Source organism: Mesoplodon mirus (genome assembly GCF_964341445.2).
Source record: "Mesoplodon mirus genome assembly, chromosome: 12".
In the NCBI taxonomy this organism is placed as follows: Eukaryota; Metazoa; Chordata; class Mammalia; order Artiodactyla; family Ziphiidae; genus Mesoplodon; species Mesoplodon mirus.
The window spans coordinates 20,360,001-20,372,569 of NC_138988.1; the positions used below are offsets into that span (position 1 = coordinate 20,360,001).

The 12,569-nt window shown below is 37.7% G+C and overlaps 1 protein-coding gene across 2 annotated transcripts in view; it reads left to right on the forward strand.

Moving 5' to 3' along the window:
• The window catches only part of MDFIC2 (MyoD family inhibitor domain containing 2), a gene marked incomplete at its 5' end in the record, with an annotated part of 98,872 nt that overhangs the window by 45,494 nt on the left and 40,809 nt on the right, over positions 1-12,569 (forward strand). The window contains one exon of one of the 2 annotated variants that reach the window (XM_082637791.1): positions 10,041-10,079. The exons of the other annotated variant lie outside the window; for it this stretch is intronic. Within the exon in view, the coding sequence (XP_082493917.1) occupies positions 10,041-10,079 (39 nt within the window). The remainder of the gene's footprint in view (positions 1-10,040; positions 10,080-12,569) is intronic. 2 annotated transcript variants of the gene reach the window in all.

The window sequence follows — 12,569 nt, forward strand, 5'->3', positions numbered from 1 at the left end:
ACCTAATCTAAAAGACGAGTAAGCATCTCTTTATCACAGAAAATAGATGGAAACTTACGTTTAAGAAAAAAGAAACGCGGGTGTTATTTTTGTTCCTGCTGAACTTCCAGTTTCTGTTTTCTTGATGACCATAATTCCATTCTGCACGCTTGTAACCTTGAATCTTTCTTAAGGCTCTACCTCATTCTACTTCTTACTTCCCTCACCCCACACGTCCCTCACTTTATACTTCCTTGGCAAGAGCCCATAGCGTGTATATAATAGGAACAAAACCAATGATAATGATGATGGGGATAAAAAGATTCACCTTTTGCTATTAAAGAGTCACAAAATTCTGAGTTTTAAAAGAGACATAGTGTTATATATCAAAATTCTAATACAATGGAGTTGCTGCTTGGGTCTGTGGTTCAGAACTTGGTACAGTGCCTAAGATAAAAATTCTATATATTTAAAGTCCCCTAAGAGGGACTTCCCTGGAGGTCCAGTGGTTAAGCCTTCGCTTTCCAATGCAGGGGGTATGGGTTCCATCCCTGGTCGAGGAGTTAAGATGCCTTGTGGCCAAAAAAACAAAACACATAAAACAGAAGCGATATTGTAACAAATTCAATAAAGACTTTAAAAGTGGTCCACGTCAAAAAAAAAAATCTTAAAAGATGTCCTCTAAGAAAATTCTTCATTCATTCATACAATAGATAATATACTTTACATAATAAAGAATACATATGGGGCTTCCCTGGTGGTGCAGTGGTTGAGAGTCCACCTGCCGATGCAGGGGACACGGGTTCGTGCCCTGGTCCGGGAAGATCCCACATGCTGTGGATCGGCTGGGCCCGTGAGCCATGGCCGCTGAGCCTGAGCGTCCAGGAGAGGCCACAACAGTGAGAGGCCCGTGTACCGCAAAAAAAAAAAAAAAAAAAAAAAAGAACACATATGAAGTGCTCAAGAGTATAGTTGAATATCTGAACTTAAATGTTTCTATAATACAACTTTCCTGGTGGCCTTAAAAAATTACTTCACTAAGTCTCCCCATCACCATGAAAGTCACCCTCAACCTTCCAGATTTAATCTAGTTCCATCCTTGTAAGAAATATTGCCTATACCCTACTGCTAAGATGGTATGACATTTCACCCTATGCAGGCTAAAGGATATCTCAAAATGGAAATTCAACTATAGAGGAAATATTATCATTATGTCTGAAAAAGGAGGGAAATGACAAAAAGTTAGAAGGAAAGAGAAAATCAATTCAATGGTGAGGGAATAAATTCATTCAAGCAGTGTGGATTAAACTCCCACCATTTGCTTGACTCCATATTCAGTACCCAGGAAAACACATTTAAAAACAATTATCTATCCTTTATGGCAGTTAGGGAAACAGACAGACACCAATTATTATGATAGGACCTAAGCCTTACATTGTTAAAGAATATTCTGTCCAGGACCTATAATTATAAATTTTTGAGCGGAGAGTCATGTCTCAACATAATATTGTGCATTACCATTCTGTGAGGAGGAAAGAGATTTACAATCTTTACGATGGTAAGGTTGTTGTAAGGATAAGAAAAAGTTAAAGTTCTACTGGTTTTTCTCTAAAACCTTCTTTCCCCAATTATAATCTACTTTCTAAACAATACACGAAGCCTTGCTTTTATGGTGAAGATAGCCAGATCAAATGCAGGATGCCTAGTTAAGTTTAAATTTCAGCTAAATGATGCGTAAGTTTTTAGTATTAAGTATGTCCCACATATTGCGTGGGACCTCCTTCTCCTAAAACTTTTGCATCATCTACCAGAAATGCAAATTTCACTGGCCATCCTGTATTTTTATTTGGTATTTTTAAATTTAACATGGTAACCCTATTTATAGGGGTGCCCATCCAATCCTCAGACACCCCACTTTGAGTGCACTGTATGTGGTCTTAACGAACACAGTGGATCACACAGTGACTGAGATACAAAGCAGTCTCCTCGGCCTTGTGTTTACCACAACATTGCTTCTCAAGCCTGCAGGCTTGGACAGCTGAGTTCCCAGCTCACTTTCCTAAACTATTTCTGGTTTATCACACAAGTAACAAAATGTGACCTTTATCCTTCTCTTCTCCTGAAGAAAACAGAAATTTTCTAAAGGGGTAAAAATAGCCGAAATTAAAAAAGACTATGAACTATTCCAGAATCTTGAGGCTGTCAATACTTTATGCTTTTAAATAGTTGCCATGGTTCACCCCAGAAGCATCTGCATATTTCTGTGGTTTTCTTCATGGTGTGTAGTGAACTTTGATATCTTTGGGGAATAAAAGAACTCTCTATCTGTCTATCTACATATATATATTTAACAATGCAAGTTATTGTTATATAAATGTAGGCTGTTGTCAATTTCAGTTCCCTGCCATATCAAAAGAACAAAGCAGGCAGGAAGAGCAAGAGGATGATCTAATATGCCTACGCTAATAACAAAGCCAGTGTCCTAAACTGGCAGTGGCAGCCCTCTTCTGCAGAGATTGTTTTTTACACCATCAGTAGACATTTTACAAAATTGGATGGTGACAGGAAGAGTACATTTTAAATTGTCAACCTTCATGATGTCCTTTTGAAGAATAGCAATTACATAACTCAGGGAGCTTTATTTTGCATTTGAAAAAATATGTATCTAAAGGAGTTTGCAGGGTTATGCAAGACTCCACATTCTGAATTCTTTGTAGAAATTAAAGTCCCTTATTTTTTCCTGTAATCTCATATCCTTTTTTAATCCACTTCCTAGTTAAGGTGGGAATCAATATTAAGCAAGTAGTACAGAATTAAAACTGATTTTGATTTAAATGAACAAATTCATTTAAAGAGGCCATCAACCATATGCCATTCCTTAACCAAATTTAAAGTCCAGTCTGTAAGTTTCCAAGGATCACACACCTATTTTATCTCTATGGCATTAAAAAGTTTGCTTATAATATTCTAATATTTTGTTAAAGTTTTAAGTTGTTTCCTCTTACGAAATGAGAGAGGGAAATATTATGCAAAAGTAATTTTATATCACCCAAGTCATTTGGCCTTTTTCTTCTAATTCTCATCTTTTTTTGAAATAATTTTAGAAAAAAAAAAAACCTCTTTAAAAAATGCAGACAATGCCAAGAGAAACGCATTGCAAGTACCCTAAATAGTTAATGTATTTTCTAAATGAATGATTTAAAATAGCTATTAAAGGAGAGGAAATGAGCTTAGGTTTCTAGTAATGACTTCTCCTCTTCAAAATGAAATCTGTAAATCCCTGATTGCAATTCCAAATCCCCAAAGGACCAGCAGTTCTGGGACCAGGGCTCACTCACTGGCTTTATGTCTAATAGCACCAGATAAGTAGCATGATTTTTATATATGTAATTTGGGAGAATATTCAGAATTTATAGTCCCGGAGACAATTTATGAATGAATTTCCTTTTTAAAGTACATTATTCTAAAAATCAACTTTTCCACCCAAATTGTAAGCAGAGCACACAGGAATGTGAGAGGCATGGATATATACATAGAGAGACATATGTATATATATTTATATATGCATGCACACACATGCATGAAATATAAGTACCATTTTATTCATAAGAGCATAATGATTCAGCCTGTGATTGTTAATAAAAATGCATTTCTAACCATCAAATTTGAGTCTATTATTCTAAGTTAATTGCATTTGCCCTAAAGAGACTTACAGCTGGCTGTCAGCCTGTTTGTGTCAGTTTCGTTTTATTCATCAGTCAATCTTGTCTCCTCTTCCTTTTTACATCCCATATATTGATCAAATAGATTTGTTAGCATCCCTCCACAGCTTTCACAGCATTTAAAAAAATAAAAAATAACCTCGATATTATCATCAGATACATCTGATGACTTCATTCGTTTGCGTGTTATCTTCAGTGTTATTTCAGTAGCAAATAGATGCCCTTTGGACAAGCCCATAAGATTGCCATTAAATATAACAGATGTAACTCACTCAAAGCGGCATTGAGAAAAAGTTAAACGGGAGAAAGTGAACAGCGGCAGTGGTCAGCGGCATCTCCGCTTTTCAGTTGGAATAGAGGATACTCATCGCGGTAAACATTAGTTCTTTACTGGAGTGTATTATGGAGTAAAAAGCATCTTGTTAAAATTCATCCTCAGAAGAGAATGTACTATTAGATGGTGAAGTGGATTGAAGAAATAAATGGGCACCATGTTCCCACTGGAGCCAAAGAAAACCAGTGGGGGAAACAGAAGAGCAGGGAGGTTAGGGTAGAAAAGTAGTTAAGGTGAAAGTCTGCAAAGAATTAGAATCTTCCTTGTGTGAGTCAAGTTGCTTAGAGAGGAGATAAAAGGCATCACAGGGTGAGGAGATAATTAGCAGATCAGAAGCAAAGCAGTTTAAAAGGTGACCCTTACCTCCTCTGTTACTCAGTCTAAGAAACTATAGACAATTATTACAGTATTTTCTCCAGGGATGTGTGATACAGTTTCTCCACATAACCTCCAAGACACAAAGCTCTCTCAGCATTGTCATTGCATTGCCTGAGTTCAGTGCTTTTTATGGAAATTCCTTTACACCACGCCAGCCTTGTCTTTCAACCTTGCTTTAGATCAGTGATTCTCAAATGGGGTGATTTCACGCCCCCCAGGGGACATCAGGAATACCTGCAGACATTGGGGGAAGGTGTTACTAACACTTGGTGAGTAGAGGCCAGCTCCGCTGCTACTCTCCCCACTGTGCACAAGACAACCTCCACGACAAAGAGCTACCCACCCCAAATGACAATAGCGCCGAAGTTAAGAAACCCGGCTTTAGATGGCTGAGTGAAATACACGTAAAGCTAAAGAACAAAACCTACATCACAGTACAGCAGGAGTGCAGTGAGCAGGACTTTAGCAACTCCGAGAGGCAGGGAGCAGTCCGGGGACTGCTCACGGGATTTCACACTCGCCTATTAAATAATACAGTTCATTTACCTAGACCCCAGGAACAGTGGCGCAAAATACAACCCCAATTCTGAGGAGAACAAAGAAAAATGAAAGTCATGGCTTGAGAGGACACATTTCAAAGGCCTCCAAGACAAACCAACTGAAAAATCTCCAATCAAAAGACTCCGCAAGAAAATTGCATCACAGCCCCTAATCCTCCACAGACCTTAACAAGATGTTCATGAGCCAAAGACTCATGTCTGCAGAAGACAAAAGACACGGGAAACAATATAGTCTAGAGAAGGATTATTGTTAAGAGGCAGGAGAAAGATAAAACAGATTCCTCCACCTTACAATTAGAACGCCTAAAAAGAATAACCAGAAATATGCTCAAAACCGTGTTACAGTAACTGTTATATCTCTCTGCTCTTGGGAAATTAATATTTAGGTTAGACCTGGGGCAATATTTTTAAAACCTTTGTTTTTGATGAGTGCTTTTACCCCACCTGACTAGACACCCCTGCCTGGCACAGATGGCCAAGACATTTGCTTTTTTAAATACTCCATATTTCCACAGCCACCCACCAGACAAAAATTAGATTACCAATGCTTGTGTAAACTTTCCAAGCTCTGACACAATAAGATTCCAGGAAATGTACATGCACAGCTAAAAGCAGCATTATACATAATGCACTGTAATTCCAACAGACAAGTTGCTATCTTCGATAGATATACACACTTTCCATGCCAAACACATGAACGTCAATACATTTTTCTCAAGTTAAAATGGAAACCATTTAACAGATATAATGGGCACAATGAATTTCATTTTGCATTACTAACGCAGCAGAGGAGAAGGGAAGCTTTGGCAAGGATTGCAGTAAGACCAAGAAAAACAGGAAACAACTTAGAAGCTATCATGGCTGTGCAAGCTATTGCCCTAAAGCATGGTCATGAACCCAAGGGCCACTGAGACTTCATATTCTCAAAACTCTAATTCCACATAAACAAATTTTTGACTCATGGGAAAAAAGTAAAACATGGACAAAAGAGTGGCTGCATTTTTCGCAAAAAGGTCAAGAGAACGTCACCATCTTTTTTTCCCAGAGTTCCTGAAGAGATGTTATCATGACCAACTTGATTTTAGGGGAGATAAATTGGAGGCAAATGAATTAAATGATGTGTCATGTGAAAGGGAATTAGGAAGATAACCCAGGAGCCCAAATCCCCAGCCTCTGCTTTTACCACCAGAAATACGTATCCCCCAAGACTCCTTTTCATCACTGTTAAAAAAAAAAAAAAATCAAAACCAGCAATTACTTCACTGGCCCTTACCTTTATCTTAAAGTCTTTCTGGCACCTAAAATAGTTTACTTCAATCATTGCACACCAAAGAATTTTTTGGTGCTTTCTACTAGATTTAGATAGTAAACTCTGAAGCCCTAGATAAACATTATTATGCAATTTAGAATAAAGGTTTTGAGCACAGGCTTATTGCAATCAGGCAGACCTCACTTCCAAGCTGATCTCTCCTACTTAGTGAGATGGGCAAACTGAGTGACTTTGAGCAAATTCCGTTATCAGAGTTCCACTTTCTCCATCCATAAAATGGGTGTATAACAGTACTTATATTAATGGTTTTGGGAAAGGATTAAATGGGGCCATGTGTGTAAAACATTAGGTAAATTAATAGTAGTAAAGTCTAGCAGCAGCAGGAACCCTTCCTGGGTTCAAATCCCTGCTTCCACAGCTTCCTGGCTCTGTGAACTTGGGTAAAATCTCCATTTCCTCACCTCTATAATGAGGATAGTAATAATAATACCTTATAGGATTGTTACGAGAATAAAAGTGACATCATAATAAAAACGGCTTAACAATTCCTAACCTAAAGCACATTACATTTTAACCATAATCATTCTTTCCATCATATTTACAAAGGGGATTTAACATCTTTAGTATTAGGCTCCAAAATAATTGATGAAAGTATCTCAAAATGTAAATGCATATATAGAGATAAACTTGGAAAGAAACCAACTGGAGGAACAACACAAGACTTTCTTCATTATGTTTATCATGAGTTCCAGCAAGGATCTGTCTTTCTTTGATCTTATTTTTGCCCTTAGAAAAATAAAAACACATCTCAACACAGTGAAGTTTTAAAAGTGGAAATATGACAATAATCAGAAAGCTCAGACCTAGCAAGTCTTCAAAAATGCTCCCACTTCCACCAACTGATGACTTTTTTGGCTAATGTGCCATACATGGTACCTCACCTAATTACAGAAGTCAGTATCACCACAGTCAGTCCCATGGCTAAAAATGATGTGACAGCAAATTGGTTATAAGATGTAAAAAATGGTGGACACAAAAATGAAGAATATCTTTGACTGCGAAAGGTCAAGATGAGTTAGTAAGCTATTAACTTGGCTCATTTTTCAAATGATGAGTCAATTTTTATGAGAAACATTCAGTGTTTTCAAACTGCTTATCAAGATCCTAATTCTGTCATCTTAAAGGCCTGTATTACTCAAAATTTTAGAACACCACTTAACATCTTAGTTGTCACAGTGATGTGACCTGGAATATGAAAATAACTCAAACTTTTAGCTTGTTTTTGTCTTCCCATGCAGAATAAACTTTTCAAAATGAGGGGCTTCTAAGGTGTACCATGTTTAGCCAGATAAAAAATAAACCAGATTGGTATGACAGTCAGCAGTAGAAAGAGAAACAAATTAAGTACTTATAATTAAAGATTGAGGAATGAAAGAATTCACACTTTCTTAGAGCTATTATTTCAGACAGTCTGGTGTCAGAATTAAAAGCCAACCAGTGCATCTGTTTACATTGCCAAGGATTTTCACAGTAAGAAGGGCTAGGAAACACATATTTTTTAATTAGGGTCCAAATCCCAAAGAACACCTAAAAAATAGGATGTCAAAAATAAACGTTCTTGTGATTTGTATTGTCCAATGTCTAAACAAAGACAAAAAATTATGTTTCTTACTTCTCCTTTATAAACGCAAGTGAAAGGAAAAAAAAAAAAGAGAGAGAGAAAAGAAAAGAAAAGAAAAGTAATTCTGTTGCTTTGGCCACAGACTCCTTTTTTTGTTATCCTGCTTGTTTCTGGCTTAGCTACTGCTTTTCTTTCCCAGGATGAAATAATATAGGAAAAGCCGATTAAGGAAAACTTCACTCACACAGAAGGTTCACCAAGATGGCTCAGTTACCAAGCCTTAAAAGCTGAATTACAATGGCCACCTAGAATGACCATTCTATACTTTAAAGTACATCTCCATCTGAAAAATTTCAGTTAACTCTTTGCTTATCTTGAGCTTTGAATTAAAGGAAAGTCCTCTTTAAAATCCACAGTGATGGATCGCATATTGTAGTACTCAAATCTACCATTAGCTTATTTTTACTTCTCACCAGCAAAATTAGAGGTATTTTCTGCAATTTCAAAGATCACTCTTTTGGTCAGTTGAAAAAAATATATAAAACGTAGTATTCTGTACACAAAAGTGAATAGACTTCTTTCCCTCATCTATTTATTCAACAGGTATTTGTTCATCATCTATTATTTGCCATACGCTGGGCTCGTTGCTGGGAAATACTGAACTAAACAAGACATCACTGCATATAGCATATAATCATAACACAAGGTGTTACCATCTCTAATATTGGAGGTATAGGGTTCTGGGAAGTGCTTACCAGTAGAAGAGGACTAGGATAGACTTGAGAGATGATCAGCCCTCACATCTTTTATTTGACAGAGGAGGAAACTAAGATCTAAAAAGATTGAGTTGCATAATCCCAGAGCTCTTTAGTGGAAAAAAATCACAGGACTAGAATTCATGTCTCCAAATTCAAATCTCAAACTCCCTATATAGCAATACACTTCTCCCCAGAACATAATTTTCCTGAAAACAATAATGCCAAGCCATGAATGTCAAAGCAGTTGACTTGTTGGAAATATGCTTTGAGATCAAAGGGCCAACATTCTTCCTAATTGTATGGCATTCCAGATGGTGGAGAGGGAGGGCTCAGAGGTCAGACCCAACTGGATCCTAACCTTAACTCGACCATACCTAACTAACTAGTGACCTTGGAGAAGAATGAAACTCTGAAAATCATCTGGATTTTAAAAAAATCTTCCAAGTCAGGATCACAATATCTACATGAAATGGGTAAATTTCATGAAAGAAATTGAGTAGAAACTAAATACACATAAATTTTTGTCCCCTCTTCTCACTCATATAAATTGAACAGAACTGATTGAAAGACCAGGTTAGCAGAAACCACACCTCAGTTTCTTTATTTCTTACCAGTTATTTTAGCATAAGATCCAGCCTCCAATTTTAATCATTTTTGTAGGTCATTTTTGGCATACCTCCACATAATTTAACATTTCTACTCTGTGAGTGTTTTGGGAGTTAGAAAGCAGAGATTAAACAATTGAATTTAGAGAATTTCATCAGCATACATCCTCTAAAGAGAGATGGGAAGGAAAACAAATGTCAGAAGAAAATATTTAAAATGAATAAAGCCTCCTATATAATGTCGTGGGCCTCTTTCCATTACAGAACACAGAAAGCCAACTAGCATAGGTAAAGGGAGTTTGTAGATTCACATATCTAGGATGTCCAGGAGTAGATAAGCTTCAGATGTAAGTGAATCCAGGGACCCAAATGATGAATTCAGTACTTTGTCTTTACTTTTTCTTGGCTCTTTGGCTCCCTGATTTGGCTTTATTCTCAGGCTTTTTACACAAGGCAGGAAAGATGGCTTCTGTCAGTCACAAGCCTACATTATCTTTCTACCTCACAAAGGAGGAGAGAACCCTCACTTCCAGCAGGCTAATCTCAAGTCTCAGGGAGCAACCTGATTGGTACTGCCTGGTTCTTAGAGCCATCCCACAACAAACCTCTATGGCTGGGAAACAGAGGACATGGGTTACCATGTCTCTGTACACGGAGCTCTGATGGACAAGACCATTCCACTCAAGCTACATGGAATAGGTCCTCCGTTGGAAAGTGGGTTTCTCTTTCCTGATAAAGGGAGTAAAGGGATCCTGGAAAGGCAAAAAAATGGATATCCACTCAAATAATTATTTTTAATTTCCCTTCTTTTAGGACCATCCAGCTCAATTCAAAATCCTCTGGAAGACCCTGGTAGGTTCATTTTATTTCTTTGTAATAGCTTCCTATACTGGCTAATGGGTACTTTTGGTGCAATATGATAAGGGAAGGACTCCATCTTTGTCCACATCCACAGTATAGTGGCCACAGCACTGGCACACACATCATCACACATTTGCATTATTCAAGGCATACTGCAATCAGTTCTTACCTTGAAGGTGCTTATACCCTATCTCTGCAAACATGGTAGGTCACAAAAGTTTAAAAATCATGTACTCATTTATACAATACATGGATTCAGAGTCTATGTTTAGGACCCTATGTTCAGCGTTGAGGGATGACAAAAACCTCAGTCTCTGTCCTCTAAGGACTGAGGAATCTCTCAAAGATATCACTTGAAGCTGGAATTTGCAAAGAGGACTCCATGTATAATTAACATCTGAGCTGGGTTTGGGGGCATAAGTAGAAGTTTCACTGTTAGGCATGTACAAAGAGGCCAAGACAGAAAAGTTGAAATGTGCTTTCTCGCTTAGTGAAAAGATGACACAGAAGAATGGGGAATAAATAGCAAGGTAGCTTTTAAGCATTCAGCAATGAAAGTCTGCCTAAATATGTCATGGTTCTCCAGTAGGAGGCAGTACTGTGCTCCAGTTCTTCAGGAAGAGACAGGGCTAAAGGAGCACGACGCATTACTGAGGGGAAAAAAAAATCCAATGGGTCATGGTTCTCCAGTAGCAGGCAGTACTGTGCTCCAGTTCTTCAGGAAGAGACAGGGCTAAAGGAGCACGACGCATTACTGAGGGGAAAAAAAAATCCAATGTCACGTTGACAAATACAGTACGGCCCATTTACATTAAGTAAAAATCAGACATGCATATGTTCGTTAATGTAGATAAAAGGTCTAGAAATGAGTTATCCCAAACTGAAAATAGGAACAACCTCCATAAAGAGTAGTAAGAATGAAGCAAGCAGCACGAGGTGGGAATTTTCCTTTGCTTTTATACTTCCGTAACATTTAATCTCTTTTTTTTCCACAATAAAATTTTATCTACATGTTGCTTGCCTAATAAATAAATATTGTTTACATAGAAGGAAGTTTTTGATCAAAATAAGGACCAAAATAACACTGGCAGCATAAGGAGTGTGAACTTTTTAAAATGAATGTTCTTGTTATTTTTGGTTGTCAGTGGGGTAGATAGCCAATACCCTGAGCAAAACATTAGGAAGAGTAACATTTGGCAGGTGGGATTATCTTCAAGCCAATAAACAAATAGGCAGGTAGAACTCTTTGGAGGTCATTACATAGATAAATACATATATTTTGTAGGTGTATATGTATATATAAATTAAACAAATATATAGCCTAAATAAATATATTTTATATAGGAGGTTATTCCAAATACATATAATGAACATATATAATAATGAATATATATAAATGAATAATAAGAGTTAGGGAGAGAGAAGAAAGACAAGTTCTTTTCTGAGTATGAGGGATTTTAAGATATCAAAGAAATGCCTTTAGGGATGTTTGCTTGCAAAGTGTCTTAAAGACACCACATCTGGATATGGAGATCACAACAAGCAGAGTCAGATTTCAGGTTAGATGTGGCAGTCATCTACATGAAGACGAGAAGTGAAGTAATGAATGAGGTCAAAAGGTCATCAGGGAATAAATGATGTCAGCAAGGGAAAGAGTGAAGAGGGCCTAAGGCCAAGCTTTGAGAAGGATCATCCATTAAGAGAAGAGAAGCAATGCATTGGCTCATTCATTCACAACTAATTTTTTTCAAGGACCCTGAGCCAAACACTGTAGGTTTTGAGGACAGAATAGAGTGGTGGAAAAAATGGCATGGTGACTGCCCACAGGGACTTATAACCACTGGAATGAGAACGCCCACTAACATGAACTGAATGCTTCGTGACTTTGCAATGGCATTGAAGCATCACGTCAACCTTAAAACAATGTCATTATCATCTCCTCTCTGTGGATGAAGACATGAGGCTTAGTGAGGTGGGCAATGTGTCCCAAGTCATACAGCTATGAAGTGGCAGGGACTTGATTTGAACGCCAAGTTTATCTACGACCACAACCCATAAGCCTGTGTAATGCTGCAAAGTGGCCAACCAAGGGGTCACAGAAGAAACACGAGAATAAAAACAACAGCAGCAACAGCATTCTATGCTAAAGAAGACAGGGACAGAGTCATGGGCCTGCTAAGCCACGTCATCAAGGAGGGGGGAAACTGATGCAAGATCACTGATTTGATGATTGGAAAGTCATGTATTCATTCACTTATTCACTCAACCAATATGTATTAAGCAGCCAGCATGTATTACCGCATGGGCTTTGAAAGATCAGGTTTACTTTTGTGGGGATGGAAGCCAATTGTGAAGGATTAAGGAACGAGTAGATGGTAAAATCGCTTGCGTTAAGGACTCCTCTGAGGAATTGGGTGATGGAAAAATTAGCTTAAGAAGGATTTTCAGGCTACGGTGTACCTAAGCAAGCATGCAGAGGCA